Below are 22,850 nucleotides of genomic sequence, written 5' to 3' on the forward strand. Positions count from 1 at the left end.
GGACCTACTTGTTTAAGTTGTTGGGAATGAAGCTGAACTTTTCAACCAACAATCATCCACAAAGCAATGGCCAAACTGAGCAGATTAATTGCACTCTAGAGGAATATTTTTTGGCATTGTGTGATTGCAAACCAGAAGAATTGGACGACCCTGTTGGACTTGGTGCAGTTTTGCTACAATTTGCAGAAAACAAGTACCACGGAAAAGAGCCCATTCGAAGTTGTGTTGGGGCAACAACCCATCATCCCGATGGACTTAAGTGTTTTAAGTTCAGGAAACTGTTCTGTAGCAGTGAATATGCTTCAAGACAGGCAAGAGGCTATGGCTGAAGCTCAGGATTGCTTAGCCAACGCCATAAAAAGAACAAAAAAGGCAGCCCTTGCAACTAACCTACTAGGCTTACCCTTGGCTGCCTCGCCTTGCCTATGGCTCATCACTACAATGGTGGTAACCTCCCTTTGCTCTTCATCGCATTCAGCTAGGGCTGCACAACGAGTCGAGCCAACTCGGGCTCGACTCGAACTCGCTCGAAAAAGCTCGGCTCGAGCTCGACTCATTTATAAATGAGTCGAGTTCGAGCTCATAGTTAAACTCGAAACCATAAACGAGTCGAGTTCGAGTTTAAAGAACTCGACTCGTTTAAACTCGACTCGACTCGTGTTATATAACGAGTTGAATTATATAAACCGGTTCGTAAAAGCGATTCATCGGTTTAGGGTTTTACTGAGGTCTCCTCTTATAGCTTACTCTTCCTTCGTCTTCCCGACTTCTCTCTACGGCGCTGACTCTCTTTCTTCTCGTTTGCTGTCTCTCTTCCCGTCTTTGCTCTTTCGTCGACCACGGACCAGTAGACCACCCTTCGCCTTCGGTCTTCCATCTTCGCCCTTCGGCCTTCGGCCTTCGGTCTTCAGTCTTCACTCTTCCTTCTTCCTGTTTCACTCTTCCCGTCTGCTCTCTTGCTGTCTTCCTTCGACCACGACAACCAGACCAAACCTGAGGCTGAGGGCACTTGCTGTCTTGCTGAGTTGTTGTCTTCCAACTGCTCTCTATCTTCCATTGTTGCTGCCTTCTCTCGCCGCCACCGGCCCACCACTGCTGCCTTCTCTCGCTGCCGCTGCTGCTGTTGCCACCTTCACGCCAGGTACCCCTTCGACCTTCCTTTTTTCTTTTGCTTGTTGTTGTTCTTCTTCCTCCTCCTCCCAACTGATTTTGCCCAAATAAAACCCACCAGAAATCACTGCTACAGCTGCCTCAGTAGCATCGGTTGCCCCTCTCGCTCTTGCTGTAGCATCGGTTGCCCCTTTTTATGCTGTAAGTTTTGTCTAGTTTTTTGTTGAACCATGTTGCATTGATGATGTATTTTTGAGAAGGTTATCTTGTTTTGTACCTGCTGATTCTTCGCATCTTCAAGCTCCTTTGGTACAGCAGATCACGGTGGCAGATAACTTTAGGTAAATTTTAGTATGGCTACATCGTATGTGCATAAAGTTGTTTGCATTTTCATATTGGATGTCTTCTAATTGCTGGTGTAAATAACTATTTTATAGGTTACGGAGGCGGTCTTACTTTCTTCTTTTTGTAAAGAATATGTCGCTTTAGCATCTGTAAGATCCAAAAACAATATAGAATTTTTCATCACCGGCCTTCTTGATGATATTGAATGTTTCCCTCCTACGTGTTATGGCAATTGATTGGATTCACACTTGGTGATGTTACTTTCCTCTAGTGGTAACATTTCACTGATGAAAGTGCTAGTTTCATCTAGTGAATGCTAAGCAACATGGGTGTGAGTACTAAATGCAAGTGCAGGTATGGTTGTGCAGGTGCAAGCATAGCAATTTAAAAGAAAATGGGTACAGGAGTACGGCAGGGCATATGTGCATGTGTGTGCTTACATGTGCACGTGTGTGTGTGTGTGTGTGTGTGTGCAGGCATGCAGAACACCATTTTCTGCAAACGGGAAAATTTTGAGGAGATTAAGGAATTTGCAAGTTTGCTGATATCAATCTGCAAGTTGTAAAAAAGGGACTAACCCTGTCCCTCCTGGCATATACAAGATGCATTTAAATTACAACTGGATTTATCTTTGAAAGGCAGAAAAATTCTTGTACAATCCTAGAGTAGATGAATTACAAACTGGACCTGAGAAAGCAATAGTTTCATTGATCAACATCTCCAGGTTGTTTTGCATTCATAAGATGTAGCTCTATGACAACCATTGCCAATGGTTCACAACTTCACATACTGTAACTGGTAGCCATGTGGGTATGGCCCTGGTGACCAATGTTATATCACCATTGTACTGAAACTTTAGTTGTGGGCAATGGATTGTGTTATTTAGTTATTTTTCGCTTTTAGGTTTGTCAAATGATGTTTGTCCTGGAAGTTTTTGCAAGGTTCTAATGGTGAAATTTTTTAGGATTCATTCTGCTATCATTTCTTTAATATACTATTCAGCCCTTAGTAGGGTTCCAGTCTGGTGGATTTCAAAATGCCTTCAGTATAGTAGTGTGCATCTCCGAAACATATTAACTGCCCATTGTCATGTTACATATGCATATGAAAGTTAAATGCAGATGAATCGATGAAGGTAAATGTGAAAATGCTTAATCTGCACTGGTTTCTGGTATGATCTTAGCATCTAATACGTTTGTAGCATATAGAGGGATATCGTAAGTTGCTGCCTGCTGGTAGAATCTATCTGTGAATTCAAAGGAATATGTTTTAGGATATATACTATATATATATGGTGCTCAACAAGCCAAGTTCGAAGGGGACATTAAATTCCTATATCTGAGGGATATCGTAAGTTGCTGCCTGCTGGTAGAATCTATCTGTGATGAAACATCTTTGTCTTCTTAAATGAACACCATCTGTCAACAGAAAATAAAAACGTATACATTATAGATGTATATGCATACTAGTATATATATTTAAAAGACCATATATGTGATATCAAGGATAAGTATGTCATTTCTTAGTTCTTCCTCTATACATCCACCTGTTGTTCTTTTTGTGTTTCCATAATTATCTTTTTTTACATTGTTTTGCAGCTCATGTTCTGGTTAAGCTTGACTTTCGGCTAGACTTAGCTATATATTAGCAGCAATCAAGTAGCAATCGAGCCGATGCGTTGTTGTTGGTTGCATGTCTTTAATTCCTTCTTATTTTAATTTGTTTTTACGAAAACGCATTGTGAATTTAAATTTTGCAGTATATAATTGTAGTTAATTATTGTATTACAGATTAGTCCTTCTATCTACGGAAGAAGAATGTCTTCACCGATAGAAAATACTATTAGTAAAGACAAACAAGTAATATGCAGTTCAGGAGCAGGTTCAACAGAACCACATAATGTAGGAAGCTCTACACAACAGTCTATAGCTCATGACAGTTTAGATCCTACTAATACAAGGTCTGTTGAAAATGAGGATGTAACTGTGGGTGGTATGAAAAGACAAAGGGCAAGAACTTCTTCAGTTTGGAATGATTTTGAAGAAGTAACTGTGGGTGGTGTCAAAAAAGGTAGATGCAAGTATTGTAAAACAACATTTGTTATAAGTTCAGGAGGGTGTACATCATCAATGAAAAGACATAAATGTCTTATGCGTTCTGGTAGTTTGACGCAAAATACTTTGAGGTTTGTGATTAGTGAAGTTTCAGGCCTTACAAAGGAAGTCATAAGTAAGGGTGCCAAACTTGATACTGAAAAGATAAGAGAAATAATAGCAAAGATGGTAGTTTGTCATGAGTATGCATTCAATATGGTTGAACATTGTTGGTTTAGATTTTTAATGAAGGTTGCTTTTCCAAATTGGGTACCCATTTCAAGGACAACAATGAAAAGAGATGTCACAAAATTATACGAGGTCGAAAAAAAGAAATTGAAGGAATATTTTAAAAGAGTTCCTTCCGTTGCTTTGACAACAGATATGTGGACGTCTAACCAACAAATTGGGTATATTTCCATTACAGCTCACTTCATAGATCATTCTTGGACACTTCAAAAGCGTATAATTGGTTTTAGCCAAGTCGAACCACCTCATACAGGGAAGAATCTAGCAAATGTGATTGCTAAAAATATTCAAGAATGGGAAATAAAAAAGAAGATCATCTCAATTACGGTTGATAATGCTTCTTCTAATGATGTTCTTGTAAGAACATTAAAAGAAATTTTAGAGAAAAGTGGTGTAAGTCTATACCAAGGCGGTAAATTTTTTCATGTTCGTTGTTGTGCACATATTTTAAATCTAATGGTGCAAGATGGTTTGTCTGCAATTAGAGATGAACTTGGTAAGATCAGAGAGGCTGTCAAATACATAAAATGTTCCCCATCAAGACTTTACAACTTTCAAGTTATAGTAGATGAATTTGAAATGCGTGGTCAAAAGAAGTTGGTGCTAGATGTTTCAACTAGATGGAATTCTACTTACTTGATGTTGGAAGTTGCACTTATGTACAGACATGTGTTTGATAGATATGCTATGGAAGATGTTGGTTTTACTTGGTTGTTGGATGCAGAAGAATGGGAGAGAGTACAAAAAATATGTTCTTTTCTTGAAGCATTTTATAATGTTTCTGTTCTTTTTTCAGGGTCGAAGTATCCTACAACAAACCTATTTTTCTTAGAAATTTGGGGGGTTCAAGAATTATTACAAGAAGGAGTTACAAATGGGTCTAGCTTTATGAAGAGAATGACATTCAAAATGAAGGAAAAATTTGATAAGTATTGGAGTTCCTGCAACATATTAATGGCTATTGCTTCGATACTAGATCCAAGGATAAAGTTGAGTTTAACAGACTTTGTCTTTTCAAAGACTTTTTGTCAAATAGAAGAAAAAGAAGAACATATGACATTAGTAAGAAGTACAATGCAAGACCTTTATAACAGCTACATTGCAAAAATTGATGGTTCAAATAAAGATGTTGAAAGTGATTCTACTACTTTTATGAGAGGAACTGACCCATCATGTGGCAACTCCAGTAGAAGTAGAATAAGATTTTTAAGCTTTTTAAATAAAGCAGACAATGTTCATTTTCAAGCTTCAAAGTCTGAGCTTGATATGTATTTAGAAGATGGATTGCTCAAATGTGATGTTACCGCTCATGATTCGTTTGATATATTAATTTGGTGGAAAGATAAAGAACTGAAATACCCCATTTTATCACATATGGCAAGAGATATATTGTGTATTCCTATCACTACAGTTGCCTTTGAATCTGCTTTTAGTACTGGAGGTCGAATTGTGGATGAATCTAGGAGTTCATTGAGCCCAAAGACAGTAGAAGAATTAGTTTGTGCAGGCGATTGGATAAAACAGTATGGCGACCCTATGAATCTTGTACCGGTATTGCTAAAGGCAAGTACCAAAATGCATGTATATTTAAGTTTTATCATGTTTATTTTACGCTTATATGTTATAGAAGTTGTTTACTTATCAACTATTGTTGGTTTTTTTTGTAGGGTACTGCTGAAGATGAGATTGCATGACATGATTCAACAGTAGAAGAATTGGCAGCCAATCCATTCCGTGCTCTTTTCTTTATTGTTTTTATGATATTAGCATGTGCACTGTTCTCAAAGACTTGGATAGAAGTATTTGGCTTATATTCTAGGGATGTTGGCAAAGCAGTTGACGGTAGATGCAAGTTTTTTTTTTTTGATATTTCTGATTTATGCCAGCTTTTATATATTCTCCAATGAGCCTTTTCTTTTGTTTGTTTGCTTGTTTTTTTCTTGCTGTGTGTGTTTCTTTTCCTGCCATACGCACTGGGGTTAGGGGTACATACAGGCTTGGGTTTGTTAGCTGAGGTCTTGAACTCTTGAACTCTCTGCTCCTTCCTTTCTGTCTGAGTGATGAGATTGGCATGGCTGACATTTTCGAGAAATAACTTAACGTGTTGATTTCCAAAATATTGTTTCTGAAAAATGGTGCACGATCTATTTTAGCTGATCCCTGCTCCTTTTATTCTACATGCATTGATGAACAGCCAATCTTTTTGATAAACTGAAAAATGTGTGTGTGTGTGTGTATTGGATTGAGTGCCAGCCAATCTTGTTGATGGACAGCCTATGCTAATCTACGTTGGATGATTTATGTTCTGCACTAAGGAGCATGTCCTTTATTATATCATCTATGTATTGGACGATTTCTGTTGGAAATTTGAACTGGGTTTTGGTGATCATGGCAGCTGGGTATGGGAAGTGCTTTGGAGAAACTGTGTGGACAGGCCTTTGGAGCTGGGAGGTTGAGGATGCTGGGGATTTACAAGCAAAGCCAGAGGTCATGGGTTATTTTCTGTTCTACACAGCCTTGATCTTGACTCCTGTTTACGTCTTCTCAAACTATATTCTAAAGCTTGCTCAAATTGTTGCTGCTATTATCCAATTTCCTCTTGGAGATGATGCTCTGCTCAGATCTGAACTCGAATCTGCTCGTCTGTTTTTCCATCTAAGGACATATGTAGCTACTGAAGTTGTTCCCTTTTTTTGAAATGGAACAGAAGGTATAACGATTTTGGTCCCATGTGTTTAATGTCGAGTAATTGTCAATGTGAGATTGCTTAAGGGTTTTTCTAGTAGTGAAATTTGAGTGGTGGAAGCCTGGAAGGCACGCATTAATCATTATATGTTGCTTCTTTGATTTTTCTTTGCTTGGGAATTTTTTCTTCCCTAAGCAATTGCAAAGTGGATATTACTGATTGTGCAATGATAAAAGTACTTAAACGAGCTAAACGAGTTAAAAGAGTCAGCACTTAAACGAGCTGAACGAGTTAAACGAGTCATCACTTAAACGAGCTAAACGAGTTAAAGTTAAAAAAAGTAAATTTTAATCAAGTCAACGAGTTAAATGAGTTAATCGAGCCGAGCTCGAGCTCGACTTTGCCTAGTCGAGCCGAGCTCGAGCTCGACTTTGCCTAGTCGAGCCGAGCTCGAGCTCGACTTTGCCTAGTCGAGCCGAGCTCGAGCTCGACTTTGCCTAGTCGAGCCGAGCTCGAGCTTGCTATAAGAAGCTCGACTCGAGCTCGAGTCGAGTTCGAGCTCGAGTAATTTTAGCCGAGTCGAGCTCGAGCTGGCCAAGCTCGGGCTCGGCTCGGCTCGGCTCGGCTCGTGTGCAGCCCTACATTCAGCAGCTTGCTTTGCCTTGCTCTTGAATGAGTAGCCTCACCTAAGATTTCGGCCATTGGCATTTGCAAGACACTATCCTGCTTTAGCCTCACTGAAGGTTTTAATGCATATTGCAGCCACCATGCCTTGCTGCCTGATAGCCTCACTTAGGCTTTGGTCTCTCTCGGCAGCGCCCTCGGCATTCCTTGGTGGAGTCCAAGGTAGGCACATATCAAATCCACTCTCGTTATATCGAGCTTGCCCCTAAGCTTGTCCTCTATAATCTCCTTGGGTAGGTTGGACGGCCCTTCTCCACAGCTTCCCCACCCCACATTCTAACTTAGGGTGAGGTCCATAATCTCTTGGAAGTGACCCAAGCAAGGATTCATGGTGTCATTGGAGATGTTCGGGCCATGTAGGGTCACCTCATGCTAGAGTTGCATAAGGTTTTCCTCGATCAAACACCTGGCCATGTAGTCGCTTAGATCTAACTGCATGCTGCTCAATGAAGGTGCTATTTTGTTCATCTTGTGTCGTTGGCTCCGTGAGTGATGGCTGTTGGTTTGCCCCTATAGCAATTCTTTTCTTTCATGCTTCCTCTGTGCCACTCTTATCCATCTTTCCTTCATATGTCCCTTGGACAAGTTTCAGACCATTGTCCCTTGGGACTATGCCAAGTTGGGACTTAAGCCACCTATAAAGCCCCTTTAGCTTTTCCTGGTTATCAAGCCTGGGGTTATATTCTCCCGGATCAAAGATCAGTCTAGCATATACCCATGAATTGCTTATTCGTTGGTGCTCAATAGCCTTCCAGTGTAGAGGGGAAGTGATCCAAGCCATCCTTTGGCATGCACCTTCATCAACCTCATGGTCGACCTTGTCAACAAGACCCTTAAATTCGGTGGAAGTGGTCTTAGGAGAGTCTGAAATGTGTTGCCTTCTTTTTATCCAAGGAGCACTCCATTTCCCCATGTAGGTACCCATGCTTTGATCATGTAGGGGTGCTCACGATTGAATAGGCATTGGCCAAGGATAGTGCTGCGACTTCTATCTATCATGTCTTCTTCCTTATCATAGTCAAGCTCCACATCTAGAGCAATAAGAGTGGGGGTGGTAGTTGTAGAGTATCAAAAATTGGTTCGCCCAAACATGCTTGCAGCAAGTACCACCCTCCTTAGGCAATAACTTGATCATTTTGGAAAGATCCTTCCTTTCGTGGCAAGTTGCCAGACTTAGATCAGCTGGTCCGTGGTTTCCTCTTTCGATGCTCATGTTGTCGCCACCCTCCTTAGGTGACAACTTACTCGGTGTGGGAGGATCCTCTTGGTGCTTCATCAATCCCTCTTGCTCAACCATCTCATGCCACCCGAGTCCCATATAGACTCGATTATAGCCCTCCAAACTTTTAAATTGTCTTGGTAGCATAATAGCAACAGTTTCACTCTTCTTGAAGGTCTTATGGAAGTTCGTGATCTCCTTATTGGTAAGGGAATGATCCCTTGCTTTAGGCCTTTGGATCTTAACCTTGGAAACATGATATCCCTTCTTTGCACTCTCGGCTTGCTTAGCTTGGCTGGACTTTTTCAATGGAGATTGAATTAGGGCCTCTTTCACCCCAGTTTGCTTTGGTTCACACTTCGCGGAGACATGAATGGATCCTTGGACCTTGGCGTCCTCATGCCCTTTATCTTTGCTGCTCTTAGGAGGTAATTTGGGAGTTTGACACTCCTTCATATGTCCAATTAACTCGGTTTTGGCTGGAGTCAATTGTCCTCGTGCCTCTCGTTCCACCAATTTGGAGAGGGACTTACCCAATTCGTCTAACAACTATTTCATCTGATACCATGGGTCTACATTTGGGCTGGTTATCTTGTGTTTCAATTGCTGGAACTTTGGATGGTGTGATTGGTGGACTTTGACATTGGTCATCCCTCAAGTTCAAACCAGAATCTCTTTGTGCTTCTAGGGTCTCCAACTCATTGTTTAATTTTGAGAGATGTCCTTGGTTCCAAGTTGGGGATACCCACTCCAGCTTATATTCTCGACTTGAATTCCCCACCTTGAGAATATCTCTAGGATGAACTCATGCTGCGTATTGGGGTCTTATCACCTCTCCTGAAAAGCTAAGTTTCCCATTTACCATTACATTAGTAACCCAAAACTTCTGGTGCTCCTTATCAATCTCATGTTTAAAATGAAACCCGTGGATGCTGGGATGATGAAACACGAGGTCATTGTCTCAGTCGTGAACACCTCTATCCTTGGGCTTCTTCTCATTTCGATCCCAAGAATCAAGGTGATATCCTTCTGGTGTATACCCCTCTCATAGATACCAAGAACTAGTTCCCTTTCATGAGCCATTTGAAAGCCTTGTTTTTTGTTTTGTCTTGGTGTGGACGTCTGAAATTTTTTTATGGATTGAGCCTAGAGGGGACTCCTCCATTGAACCAGCATTGGTTGGCTTGGTGCAACCCTCCAAACTCTCACTAACGCGCCTCCCTAGTGCTGACATTAGTGTGCTGGCCGAATAACTTGGGCACAGCCTGAGATTGGTCTTCTACAAGGGAGGCGAATTTTGGGCTCGCCTGTGCCGCACCACCTGGTGCCTCCGTAGCTGCCTCTCACCCTCAGCCAGGTCCAAGTGTGGACCTAAACTACTGTGCCCACATCCCTAGTGCTGACGTTAGTGTGCTGGCCGAATAACTTGGGCACAGCCCGAGATTGGTCTTCTACAAGCGAGGTAAATTTTGGGCTCGCCTGCTGCCGCACCCACCTGGTGCCTCCGCAGCTACCTCTCACCCTCAGCCAGGTCCAAGTGTGGGCCTAAACTACTGTGCCCACCTGGTGCCTCGGCAGCGCACCTCAGGTTCGATCACCCTAGGCTATGCTATGAGCAAAGACGCAGTCCAAACTGTAACATAGGAAACTAGTTGGCTGTATCATAGCGCCAAAATTATATAAAATTTTGACCTTAAACTTAGCCAACACAAAGTTCCAATAATTATATGACCACCCTCAAAATTTCAGGTCAATCCGATATGAGGAACCCACTGTAACACCTTGATTTTCTTGGTTGACTGCACACTAGACAGAATCTATCTACACAGACCTATTTGACTTTTAGAGTGGTTAATTATGAATTTTCAAGGAAGATTAAGTCCAGCGCATGATTCCCCCATCAAGTGCCAATAATTATGAATTCCTCTACAAAATTCGAAGAATTTCGAGTTCGTTTATCCCCGACACTTTGCTATTTTCCTCCGCTGGTTGCAACAACTAGAATCCAACATACTGCTCCACTTAGCCATGCAAGTGTTGACCCAATCGAAACCAGAAGACCACTGCTCCAAGCTGACTATAACCTCTAAAAATCTGTGGAATCTGAGCATGCCGGAGCTGTAACAATCCGACACACTCCTGGGCTCGGGCCCTTGGTTCGATGGATCCCAACCCGTTCCCTAGCAGTTTCGGTTCCAACCCTAAAAAGGATAGAAACTAGGACAATCATCTCATTAATGACCTCACTTTATAAGTCCTTGAAGATCCCTCACAATCTTCAATACAAGACTAAACATTTGGGGCGTTACAATCCACCTCTCTTAAGGCACACACGTTTGCATGTGTGGGACCTTAGGTCCGAGTGTTGAAACTGCTCTGATACCATGAATACCACTATAACAACACGACCCACTCCTGGGCTCAGGCCCCTGATTCGACGGATCCCAACCCGCCCCATAGCAGTTTCGGTTCCAACCCTAAAAAGGCTAGGAACCATGACAATCATCTCATTAATGACCTCCCTTTATAAGTCCTTGAAGATCTCTTACAATTTTCAATATAGGACTAAACGTTTGGCGCATTACAAGAGCGCCCAACCTGGCTCTGATACCAATTGATAGGATGTAACCCTGTTGCGGCTAGAAATGAGGCTGCCAGCCGAATCCTCTCTCAAGATCTATGGAGGGAGGCGCACCAAGGTTCAATAATATTAGAGTTGTACATTTTTTCCCCAACTGAACAGCAACCCCAACTCAAATAGCAACCCTAGGACAAATGTACAAGTGAGGTTAAACCCCCCCCCATGCTTAACCTACTACAGAAATCTACAAGATGGGTGGCTTATTACAACTAAGATCGATACATCATTCACTCTAGCTCACTCATCCATACACATTCATTCATCCAAACCATCTGTCAAACCATGCCTAGGCGTCCAAACCATGCCCCATTACCCCTAGGTGGCCTTAATCAGCCCGAGATTGTGTCCTAAGCAAGAGTGCTCCAGAGGAATCCACGGTCGGCTGCTAGGCTTATTGTCGGCTGGAATCAATCAACACCCTCCCACGTTTCTATAGTGGGGATTTAGTGCTCACCTGCCGAAGCCACGTCCGGTGTTTCCCTGTATGGTAGATGACCGAAGGTGAAGTCCACAGCTAATGCTGCCCTCGATATTCAGCACTCTTCCAAACTCCTTTAGCTACGCCACACGTCCGTTGCTAATTCTCCTTCCCACTTCACCTTGGTTCAATTCAGCACAAGCAAGTAAATGCCCTATTAAGTCAGCAAGAGTATAAGATGAGAGGTGGAAATGCGTCACCAGAATCCTAGTCGGCCCCAAGTTGCAAAAGAGAGTTGGGGGAAGCAATCACCAATCTCGCTTGGCGGACGTGGTTTGTTCAAGGTAGGTTCAATGCTAGGCTAGGATTATCCGAGCCCTCAAGGTCCACACACGTTGGTAAGTCGATGCCCATGCCACTTGGTTGACCTTCCCAGTATAGGAGCTGGTCAATGTTGACTCTTCTTGATGAACGTTAGGAAAGTCCACCTTCCTAGGTTGTCGCGGTCCCTTCCTTCAAGCACGAGGTAAGCCTTCTTTCCAATCTCGGGTGGATCTCAGGTGGATTGAGATCTTCCCAAAATGATATCCTCCTTCCTTATTCTCCTCCTTCCAGATTTAGTGCACCCACTGGATGATCTCCTTTCCAAAGGTGCGAGGTGAGTCACCTTCCGATTTGGGCACAAGGGACCTCCTCGCCTACACGTGGCAGCTCCTCTTGGAAATTATTTGAATTACTTTCCTTTGTTGTAGCTGGTGATTGGACCTCCTCCTTAATTGGTGTTATCAACCTTCCAATTCTGGTAGATGGGATCTCCTCTTTGTGTGTGGGTCCTCCCTATTGGTACATGGCAGCCACTTGCCTTTTTCCTTAATCAAAAGTGTCTACAATGCACCAAAAGATTGAGATCACCTTCCCAAAATCATTCTAGCTGGACATGATCACCTTTTTATCTTGGCGAGGGCCAAGATCTTTCCTCAACCATGCACAAGGCTCCTTCCCCTCCACATGTCCCACCACCTTCCTCAATTGGTGCGAGCTGGGTCAAGTAACTCCCACGTCCTTGCCACATGTCCCACCTTCCTACTTGGTCGCAAACAAAATAGGTAAGCGGAAACTCCAAGGTGCGGCGCTATCTCCTTCTTAATTTTCCTCCTTCACCCAGCGCTAGGGTTGGCTTCCCTTGGACAATTATACCCTCAAATAATCCAATGTATCCTAAATGAAATAATTCAAGGCAAGGGCAATTGAGGAAAATATCACTGGAGCTCCCAAAATGCCAAAAAACTTATCGGAATTCTATGGAGCGGCACCAAACGGTATTAGGGTTCCGGCCAGCTGCTGGTGCAAAACCTGAATTCCGGCCGATGGCTAAAATGCAGGAAATACACCTTCAATCAGGTCCAAACTTGGCTGGAATGCTCCTAACTCTTGGGTAAACATGTTGAGGATGATATTCTGATCTGAAACTTTGATGGATCCCCATATTCTATCGACTAATCAGACCTATCAGTCGCGGCTCTTCTGGTGACAGGTTGTATTGCACAAATCTGATTGTTGCTGCCTCAAACGAACTCCAAATTGCACCAAACTTGGACAAAATGTGCCTGAGATAATTACGAACGTGATGAGGCAAGTTCTGTCCTTGGATCATTTCATCATTTGAACATGCTAGACTGTCATGGTTTCCAACAACAACTTGTACCTGGCTGAAAGACAGTCGATTGATCAGCTCCTTTTCTCCTTGGTTGTTCTCGGTTCCTCGCTAGAAAAAAAGTCAATGAATAATCAATTCCATGGACAAGGATGACTATATCAAGTCCGAGACCATTCAGATGAGGACCGGTGTTAGACCGCCATCGGATAAATGGCTGAATGCACTGGAACTTCTCCTAAGAGCTCAATTGGATTTGATCTTCGATTTTTGTTCAAATGCTTTTGGACAAACCTAAGTTAGAAGAGATCTCTCTCGAATGCATATGCTATCCTCATGTTAGATCAACAAGATTGGATCATAACCAGCAAACTATTGTTTGCAACTAGGACATTTGGTACTTATCGTATAGATTGCCGCCAGTAGTGGATGTGCAAGGCTGGAAGTTGCCGCCAGAGCCACGGGCATCGCTCCTCTCCTATGCATCTCTCTCTATTCCTTGGCCTCTAAACTCTCCCGTTGTTGAACAGAATGCACCATCAGATGAGGAAATCGTTGTCGAAGCCTCCGGTGGTAGCACCTGGCCACTACCTCTCTATTTTTTTCGGCAATACTCACACAATATAGAGTATTTGGGTTGTAGTGCCTTCACAAGGCCACGCCCTAGGGACCAAAGATCTCCAAGCAGGAGGAAGAGAGAGACTCTCAAATTTTCATTTCCAAAAACATATGTACAATGTCTCGGTTTTAGCCTTTATAGCATGCCTGAATCGGTTCCTAACTTGTCTCAGTTTGAGATGTTACAAAAGAAAAGAAAAACCACTACATAAGCAAAAGCATTTCAAAAACAAAGAACAAGAATTAAAAATGTCATGGGTGCTAGGCCCGCACCCACTCAGGTTCGCCTGAGCTCGTCTTGATCCAAGATGTCTTCCAAGGTGCTGATAAGAAATTGGGCTTGCGCCCACCTCGCCTAGGTTGGCCTTAGGCTGCTGTAGAAGATAGGCTAGGCATGGCCCTCTCGAGTCCCATATAAAGTCTTCAACAGAATGTTTGTTGAGCTTGGACCCATCCTCCATCTCGTTCTGGGTTTGACATATTTGGTTTTGGCTTCAGACCCACTTGGTTCTGCTCATCGAATCCTCTTGTTCACTCATCCTCCTACTAAGTCCAGACCCTTCTTCAAGTTGGTTCTTGTCCTTCAGTACGCCTAGCTGCATCATTCCTTCATCATGTTGGTGTCCATGGGCGCTAATAGCCCTTGCAGCTAACCTACTAGACTTGATCTTGGCTGCCTCGCCTTACGAGTCGAGCTTAAACGAGTCGAGCTCGAGTAGCTCGACTCGTTGTGCACCCCTAAATGTCAGGCAACGCCTAGCAGTTGAAGGCCGAGAGAACGTGTCAGATAATGGTTCTAGAGCTAGATGGCTTGCGAGCAGAAGTGCCCGTGGCCAACCGCTGGCATGCGTGGCAGCAGTTGTTGGCCAGATGGCCAACGGGCTATTATAGCCCACGGTCACGTTTGAACTTCGGCGGGATAGTCTTGCTGCTTTAGTTTTGAATTCAAAACTGTGTGGCCGAGTACTTAAGCCATGCCGAGCATTGTACAATGTAGATGAGTTGTAATGCTTTTAGTCTTTGTAAAGTTCTGCTATCAAGAAAAAGACTAAGTCCTCGAGTTGAAGCAAAGATTGGTTGTCTATTATTCCATGAAATTTCCATACGGGTGGTGATAGGATTGTAAGTCTAAGAGGGTAGACTTACGCCATGCAGGTGAAGAACGAAAGAAAAATTTGTCCTTGTAAGACTAGGCAAGGCCTCAGTTGGTCATTGGCCAAGATGGCCTTGTGTACCCTTTTCTTTCCAAGCTAGTAAAGGACGCCTAGGTGGAGGGTGCTGATAGCTCTAGGCAGCCTTTGGTCCACCTCATAGGCCCCTGGTGACCATGAGTGAAAGACCGGCCTGCTGAGTGGGCTCACCCAAGGCACGTGGCACGCTGGGTAGGACCGGTCTTTGAGCACCTGGGTCGTGCTAGTAGGCTGCAGGGGTTGGTTGAGCTCAGATAACTCTTCCTGACAATGGGCATAACTGAAGTAGACGTGAGTGTGTGTGGATGCGGGCTGATTTCTCAGGTGTCTGAGTCGTTGGGCATGGCTCTCATCAACTACTCCCATCCTTAGATGGATATTGTCCCCATGACCTGGTAGCTAGAAACCTATTCAGAAAAATATCCTCATCTTCTCAAGTTAGTCTCATTTCTATGTCATCTCATTGGACCAAAAGTTGGTGCAACAAACAACCCTCTCATCAGACCCACCTCACTTTCATGATTTAGGTCGTTAAGGGAGATGGATCATCCCATTGAGCCTTGTCTTCTTTAGATGGGGGAGACCCCACAAAAAGTTTAAGACTTGAAACAAGAAAGATCGTATGGAATTGTGCATTGTTAGGCAATCCTGACCTCTAGGTTGTCTTTCCTATGACTTCAATGACATTGAAAGGACCATGACTGCGACGAAGAAGCTTAGAGCAAGCTTGGCCAAGTAGGGTTCCTTGGTCTCTTGAGGGGTACCCAGTCACCCACCTCAAAGAATCTTTCCTTTTTTGTGTTTGTCATGCTATTGCTTCATTCTATTTTGTGGCACTTCAGCATTTCTTTTTTCACAATTCTTAGAATTTCATCTCTTTCTTTCAATTGTTTTTTCACATTGAGATCTTGATTGACACCTTTTTCATATTGCAGTAATGAAGTAGTGGGAAACTATATACCACCTCAAAATGGGTCATACAAATGGCGAAGTGGTGACTCAAATTTGTAGGACCACTCGCCTCAAAGCATGCATCTGGACCAACTTTTTGGCTTATGACTTGCGAAGCACTAAAGTATCTTGTTGATTATCTTAGTCCGGCCTTTGGTCTAAGGGTGATATGTTGTATTGAGACGGTGCTTTATCTCCATCAGTTTAAAGTACTTCAAAAAATTGCTTAAAGAAATGAGCCCAAAAGGTGACTAGGTTTCTTTGTTTTTTTTTATATAGTTATCTAACTTATGTTAACTATTTCAGTGTTATTAATATTTGAAATGCTTATAATAGAAATACAACAAACATATTCAACTTCAACAAAAAAAAATTGCTGGTGATTGAAATTCAATACAATCATTGAATATGCAAAATCAATAGTAGAAGTTTAACATTTCTCATTAAATGTAATCCAATATAAGAAACATAAATTAGAAACTAAATTTAATATTGATACGAAGGAATGTAAATCCGCAAGAAGGCTTTGATTGTTTCGCTAGGCTCTTCCAGTTCAGCAACTTTCTTAGTGGTTGATAATTGTCTTCTTCCTTAGAGTCTGGGACTACAAGTAAAGACAAATTGTCTCAAGAACAATATCTAGTACATGAATTTGTTCTTCTATGTTAGAAATAATCTCTGAAATATCATCTTGTTTTTTTTTTTTGTATTAGAAACAATCTCTGGTAAGGTTTGAACATTTGGGTCCTTAATTGTGCAAATCATTTTTCCAAAGATTCTAAACATATTAAAATCTAACAAAGTAAATATCAAATATGATTAGTTGAATAAACAATAATATTATAAGAATATTAATAAGCTAACAAACAAATGCTCAATATTTAGATGCCAAATTGTAATGTTTACTTCCTTAAACATTAAAAAATAGGAAAATCAATACAATAAGCTGATAAAGAGAATAGTGATCAGATGATGAAGAAGATGCACTTCCATCATCATCTCAATCATCATCTAAATTTAATGATATCTTAACATCTTCATCTGTGTCCTCAAATTGGTTCTTCTTCTTCTTCTTCTTCTTCTTGAATTATCAAATTTCGCTTCCCTTGGCTTTGGATGCATTCTTTGGACTTTTAGGTTGTTTGTCTGATCATCTTGATGGGCCATTGTGGTCTTGAGAAGCACTGGTTGCCTTGTCGGCAAGATCCTATATGAGAGAAGGATCATCATCATACACGTTGTTTATCATCACATGGTCATTCATCATTTTCATCAACTTCTCCCCAAATAACAAGATCAATTTTTTTTGCCATTTCTTTTCCTCTCGTCATATTGTTCCTTTAATTGCTGATTATAAGCCACAGACATTAAGTCCGTCAACTCTTTTTTTTTGTTGCAACCTATTTCACCTCTTTGTATGGAGCTGCAAGACATTTAACAATGAAAATTATGAGGATAAGGCTTAACACTCGAATGATGTAAAAACAATAAGAAAACATTCATAACCATTTGAAAGCTCCAAATACATTCACAACTAGAAGCTCTGCATGTAAGGCCTAACACTCGAACAAAAAAACATTGTAGTTCAAGACATCTAATGCCATAAGAGATCCACCAATCAATTTTGACATAAAAAAACCTAATGTTATTTAGTGTTAAATAATTAAATGTATTTACATTTTATATCATGATTCATTAGTTATAACTTACTTGGTAAAAGTGTTTTCCTTTTCTAAATTGCCATGTCCATCTCAAATGGACCAGTCAATCATGTATGTTACTCTGCTTTAATGCATTGTGAACTAGACGAGAAATGCACTTGAATAGTCCTAGCTTGATTTCATAATTGGACACAATATCATAGTCATCATAGAAAATTGATGGATTTAAGTATAACTCAGTTACATGTAGAGGTTGATGCAATTGAGCCTCCCATCTTTTGCTAATAGTTTCCTATATACGCTTATATGAAGATTCATCTTTCTTCAAATTCACCTATTACAGTTTAAAAGACGCTAGATTGTAGAGTAATAATGACTAAACTCAGAAAAGCAAACTTATAATGCATAAACTAATTTGCGTTTATTTCTTCATTCGCACGGTCCATTGCCTCGTATGTGTAACCCATCGACGGCTTTTAATCATTGTCAATTATGCAAAGAATTTCAACTAACAGATGCATAACTCTAAGAACATTAGTGACACCAGTCTAAAAGTTTTTTTGCAAAACACATCGTCCGACGTTCATCCAACGATGTATTTGGACAACTTGTTTTCTGACAATTCTTTTGATGTAAACCTTATTCTTAAAGTCTTTTTTGCAGCTGTGCAAACTTTTCAAAGTAAAAAAAAAATGTTGCAAACTTGGTCATGGCTGGCATGTAAAGGTCTATATGTGTTGCAGTCCTCATCATGTGCCATACCTTACCATGTGCATATATAAAAACAACCAACTGTTTTGCCTTAGAGAATATATGCTTAAACTGTAGAACTTCTCTAATATCTTCTAACATCAGACCCAAATAATGAGCTGCACAAGAGGTCCAAAACAAATGTCGCTAACTTTGGATCATCCATTAGCATCTTTCTTGCCTTCACATAATTTGATGCATTATCTCTTATAATTTGAGCTACATTTTCTTCACCTACTTCCTTGATAACATCTCTTAATAGCTTGAAAAGCAGGCTTGCATCTTTAGTTTGGTGAGACGCATCAACTAACTTAAGGAACATTGTTTCGACAATGAAATAAAGAAGTTAATGAGTGCTCTGCTCCTAGTGTCCATCCATCCATTTGACATAATATAACATCTATACTTTTTTCAATGATATTTATATAATTTAATAAATTCTTATGTCTATGCAACTTATAGTTACAACAAGGGTTCTTACATCTCATGGTAAGAAGGACCCTACATACATGGCCCAATTGTCTCATGACATTGATCATGGCTTAGAAGGAACAAAATTGATAGTGTTAAATGCTATTCCTGCCTGGTAAAACCATCAAGTAATGGTTTCACATACAGTCTGCCTTTCTTCCTTCATATATCTATTCTCCGTAGTTGTCTATCTCGCTTTACTAACTCTTTGTTGCAAAAAGAAAAGAGCAATAGGCCCATTGGATGCGGTGGCTGTGATCCAAACTCCTCTCTTGACGTTTGTGGGTACGTTTCAACCTCTATGTCGTCATCTAGAGGCACGTACGTCCTTCGGCCTTATTCCTTTGGGATGTGGTGGTTCTTCCATGTATTATAGTAGTATGCTTATGAATCTCTAATGTCGAATTCTTATATGCAATGGCATTTTTTCCAACGCCAAGTACGTATTGTTTAACGCGATGAATGCCACCATTCAAAACCCTCTTACATTTCACACATGTAACTACGTTCATATTCCTCTTGTTTGTGCAGTATGCCCATTGCTAGGTAGGGTAATTGGATTTTGGCACATAAAACATTATCAGACAGAGACTGATCTTTATCATTCTCGCGTTCAGACGTATTTGCATTGCCTGAACTTACATGATCGATCTGTAGATATATCATTATATTTGTATATAAGTATATAACTGGTATATTATATTTATCAATAATGGTACAATGGTATTTGCAGTCAAGTAGATACACCATGATATTTGCAATAATGGTACAATTACATTGTCATAATGCAAAATATCAAGGGTCGATTGGAAGCATTTACATGGTTTTAAAATAAAGTGAACAAAAGTACAATTTATCTTTTCACCTCTGCAAATTAGGTGTTCATAGTTCATAATAGCAAAAGAACAATGTCGTCCATAGCAAGTTGCTGATGTTGTTATATCTATCTTCCACCGTGCTAGTAACTAATCTATGGCTTGTGCATCGTTTAAAATGCAAATTTCATTAAAATGTCATAATATTACATTAAATTGAAGCATGAAGCATCTTTACCTTCCAAACAGACGATGAAATTAAAATGGAGGATATGTCAAAAGAAACGAAATCTGTTGATTTTTCCCTTTTTAGTGGACATTGGGAGACGAAAGCACCGTTTGGCAAGGAAACGTCATCTATTTAATAAAAAAATGATAGAAGGATAAAGACCGCTTATCATAAAAGACATTTATAAAGAATTGACCAAGATATGTTATACGTTGTTAAAAATGTCCATCCATCCACGTCATGCCCAAATTTGATCATCGCGGGGTCGTACCGTGCCATCACTCTCTCCTTTTCATGCTTCTCTTTTCTGTCTCCCTCTGGTTTTCAGGGCTCGCACGCACGGAGACGCATATGGTAGTGGCCTTCTCCGGGGATTCTTGGTTCCTTTTTTCAGGTTGCACTTCCTGACTACGTTTCTGGATACAGGTCCGTATTGTGCAGTTTCGCCTCACTGATCTAAAGATCGGAAGAAAAATCCGATTTCGGAATTGGGCGAAGAAGGAGGTGTCCAAAGAGGGATGAGGTGCATAAGATCGCCGTCGATACATCTGATGAGTATTTTCGTATCATTAGCGGAAGTGGTGGGAGATTATCACGTGCCAACGTGGGCATCAGCGGTTGCGGGGACCTTTGTGCTCCTCACGCTCGCGTTCTCGATATTCCTCGTATTTGAGCACCTGTCGGCGTATAAGAACCCGGAGGTCTCATTGCTTGTTTGATTTCTGTCAATTTTTGCCCTTGTTTCCTGTGGATGATCCTGACTTCTTTCTTTCCCCTTTCTGTGGTGTCTTCAATGCAGGAGCAAAAATTTCTCATCGGCGTCATCTTAATGGTTCCATGCTACTCGATTGAGTCGGTAAGTGGCCATTTCAGTCTGTATAAAAAGATAAGATCGTATTTCAATGGCGTCCATTTCAATTGCAGTATTTTCGACGGCTTTTACAGTTTTGCTGCTTAAGATATGCAGAAAACCACTTGTCAGAGTTTGGCGCACACGTTCCGTATACTAGATATGATAGTCCGAAAAGCTATTGACTTCAGACCGACTCGACTGATCGGTCTTAATAGGTAGCGTGTAGTTACAAAGTACATGCGTAGAAGTAGCAGCAACATATGACTTCGTGTCCACATTCCCCCACCTTCCAACCCCCACCACACCCCCACCTCCCCTCTTGTCCATTTTGGACACGCAATTCCTATGATGCGTATTATAGCTTAAACATAGACACAATTAGCTTATATTAATGAAGACGGGCATGTCATAACGACCGATGTTAAATTTTTAATTAATCCAAAATCATTCACAATAAGAGTCTAGAGAGAGAGAGAGAGAGAGAGAGAGAGAGAGAGAGCGAGAGAGAGAGAGAGAGAGAGTGGCAGAGAGAGAGAGAGAGAGTGGCTGCAATACAATCAAGAGAACCCAACAATAATGGGATAAGACATTTATTACACATTTTTATAAACATATTACAATGGGTACAAAAATACCATCACATAAATATAAATAAACTACAAGGTGCCATTAGTGAGGCACCGGCTGATATATAACACATTGGGTTAGATCAATTTGATCCAGCTTGCCAAGCACCACAACAACCTCTTCCTTTCACACTTCCTCAAGCTATGCATTTATGGACACTTGGCCTGTAAAATACCATAGTTTTGAACCCAACTTGACTTTGACTCCATTTTAGATTTCTCATTTTCTTAGCACATTATATCTCGGCTAAGGGAACAGTGAAAGGAGAAGGGAGAAGGAAGAGGCAGCTAACAATTACTTCATAAAGAGGGGCCGTGTGACCTGACCTAACTTCGACTAAAATACCCATGTCACATGATATACAAAAGGCACCATTACAAAGGGAGCCCAACAATAATATAGAAACTAGATATAGTATAACCCATATGTAACTAGGAATACCTCTTAACAATGACATGTCTCTATTTATTATAAAACCTATAGGGGCTATTGTGCAATTATTTTTCTTCTGTCACCATGTTTGATAATGGGTACCATGTTTCCATAGTTCCATAATCCCTTTATAATTTGTTTTTCTTAAAGAAATAAATATTTTTGCTCCATGTCACATAAGCTATATCACATGGCTGTGGGTGCAGGTTTGGGTACAGCAGCATGGGTTGGGACACACCATTTTTGAACATTGTGGCTATGTGGTGTACGACACTATATATATATATATATGTAGCAGTGTCACAAAAAATGTGTTTTTTTTTTTTAAAAAGCATGTTTAAAACTAAAAAAACGTGATTTTTTGGAAAAAAGTAAAAAAAATGCGTTTTAACTCGTTTTTTCGTTTTTTCATTTTTTATGTTTCTTTAATGCCAAACAGTTTTTTTTTTTCATTTTCTATTTTTTTTGTTTGTTTCAAATCTTCTTATGTTGATGTCTGTGTTATTAGTTTCTCACTTATTTTATTTCCCCTCATTTTTATTTTTTTTTGAAATTTTTGAAAATTTACCATATTTTTCCCATTTTTTTTAAGCTCGCCGTGTTATACCTGAGAAAAACGTTGCCGTTTAAAACTCCGACATTTTATTTGTGACTATGATATATACATACATAATCTACAATAAATCAAATTAAAGCAAAATTCATATGCAATAATGCGCAATATACAAGTTTAATGGTTCATACATGCAATCCCATCAAATTAAAGTTTAAGAATATGGTTTCATAATAACATCAAGGTCATCATCACTTGGCTCCTCCATGTCTACCTTCTTCCCCTCCTCTTCCTCCCTTTGCACATTATAAGATGGTCGGGTAGAAGGATCATCAAATCCTGAACTAAGAAATTCTCACCATTTTCTCCTTCTGTGTTACAATCCTCAACATTCATATCCTGATATTGGGTCAATATGTACTTCAATTTCTCTAGCATCATAAAGAATTAAAGATATAGCAGGTTGAGATAGTAATATAAAAGAAAGGTATTGAAGAAAATGATAAGATTGTCCATGTTTAATTCCAAAATTGTACTAACTCAAGCTATGAGCTAAAAGGAGTAACAAAAGTACAAGCAATGTTCTTGTAAATACATGCCA

At 40.6% G+C, this 22,850-nt stretch overlaps 2 protein-coding genes across 3 annotated transcripts in view; both read left to right on the forward strand.

Moving 5' to 3' along the window:
• Window positions 1–4,253: 4,253 nt before the first annotated feature.
• Window positions 4,254–5,491, forward strand: LOC116259505 (zinc finger BED domain-containing protein RICESLEEPER 2-like). The gene is made up of 3 exons (XM_031637370.1): window positions 4,254–4,497; window positions 4,594–5,348; window positions 5,465–5,491. The coding sequence occupies exons 1-3, from the start codon at window positions 4,254–4,256 to the stop codon at window positions 5,489–5,491; spliced, it is 1,026 nt and encodes a 341-aa protein (XP_031493230.1).
• A 14,516-nt stretch (window positions 5,492–20,007) lies between these two features.
• Window positions 20,008–22,850, forward strand: part of LOC116258698 (protein LAZ1) — a 42,883-nt gene continuing 40,040 nt past the window's right edge. For both annotated transcript variants that reach the window (XM_031636019.2, XM_031636021.2), the window contains exons 1-3: window positions 20,008–20,138; window positions 20,211–20,485; window positions 20,584–20,640. In XM_031636019.2, the coding sequence (XP_031491879.1) occupies window positions 20,303–20,485; window positions 20,584–20,640 (240 nt within the window). In that variant the 5' untranslated portion in view covers window positions 20,008–20,138; window positions 20,211–20,302. The remainder of the gene's footprint in view (window positions 20,139–20,210; window positions 20,486–20,583; window positions 20,641–22,850) is intronic.

This window comes from Nymphaea colorata, chromosome 8 (genome assembly GCF_008831285.2).
Source record: "Nymphaea colorata isolate Beijing-Zhang1983 chromosome 8, ASM883128v2, whole genome shotgun sequence".
NCBI lineage: Eukaryota > Viridiplantae > Streptophyta > Magnoliopsida > Nymphaeales > Nymphaeaceae > Nymphaea > Nymphaea colorata.

Excerpts from the sequence above, each read along its gene's own strand:
- LOC116259505 (XM_031637370.1), top strand. The coding sequence starts at position 4,254 with ATGGTGCAAGATGGTTTGTCTGCAATTAGAGATGAACTTGGTAAGATC. Across the intron at positions 4,498-4,593 it reads ATATGCTATGGAAGATGTTG|GGTCGAAGTATCCTACAACA; the intron begins GTTTTACTTGGT and ends TTCTTTTTTCAG. Across the intron at positions 5,349-5,464 it reads ACCCTATGAATCTTGTACCG|GGTACTGCTGAAGATGAGAT; the intron begins GTATTGCTAAAG and ends TTTTTTTTGTAG.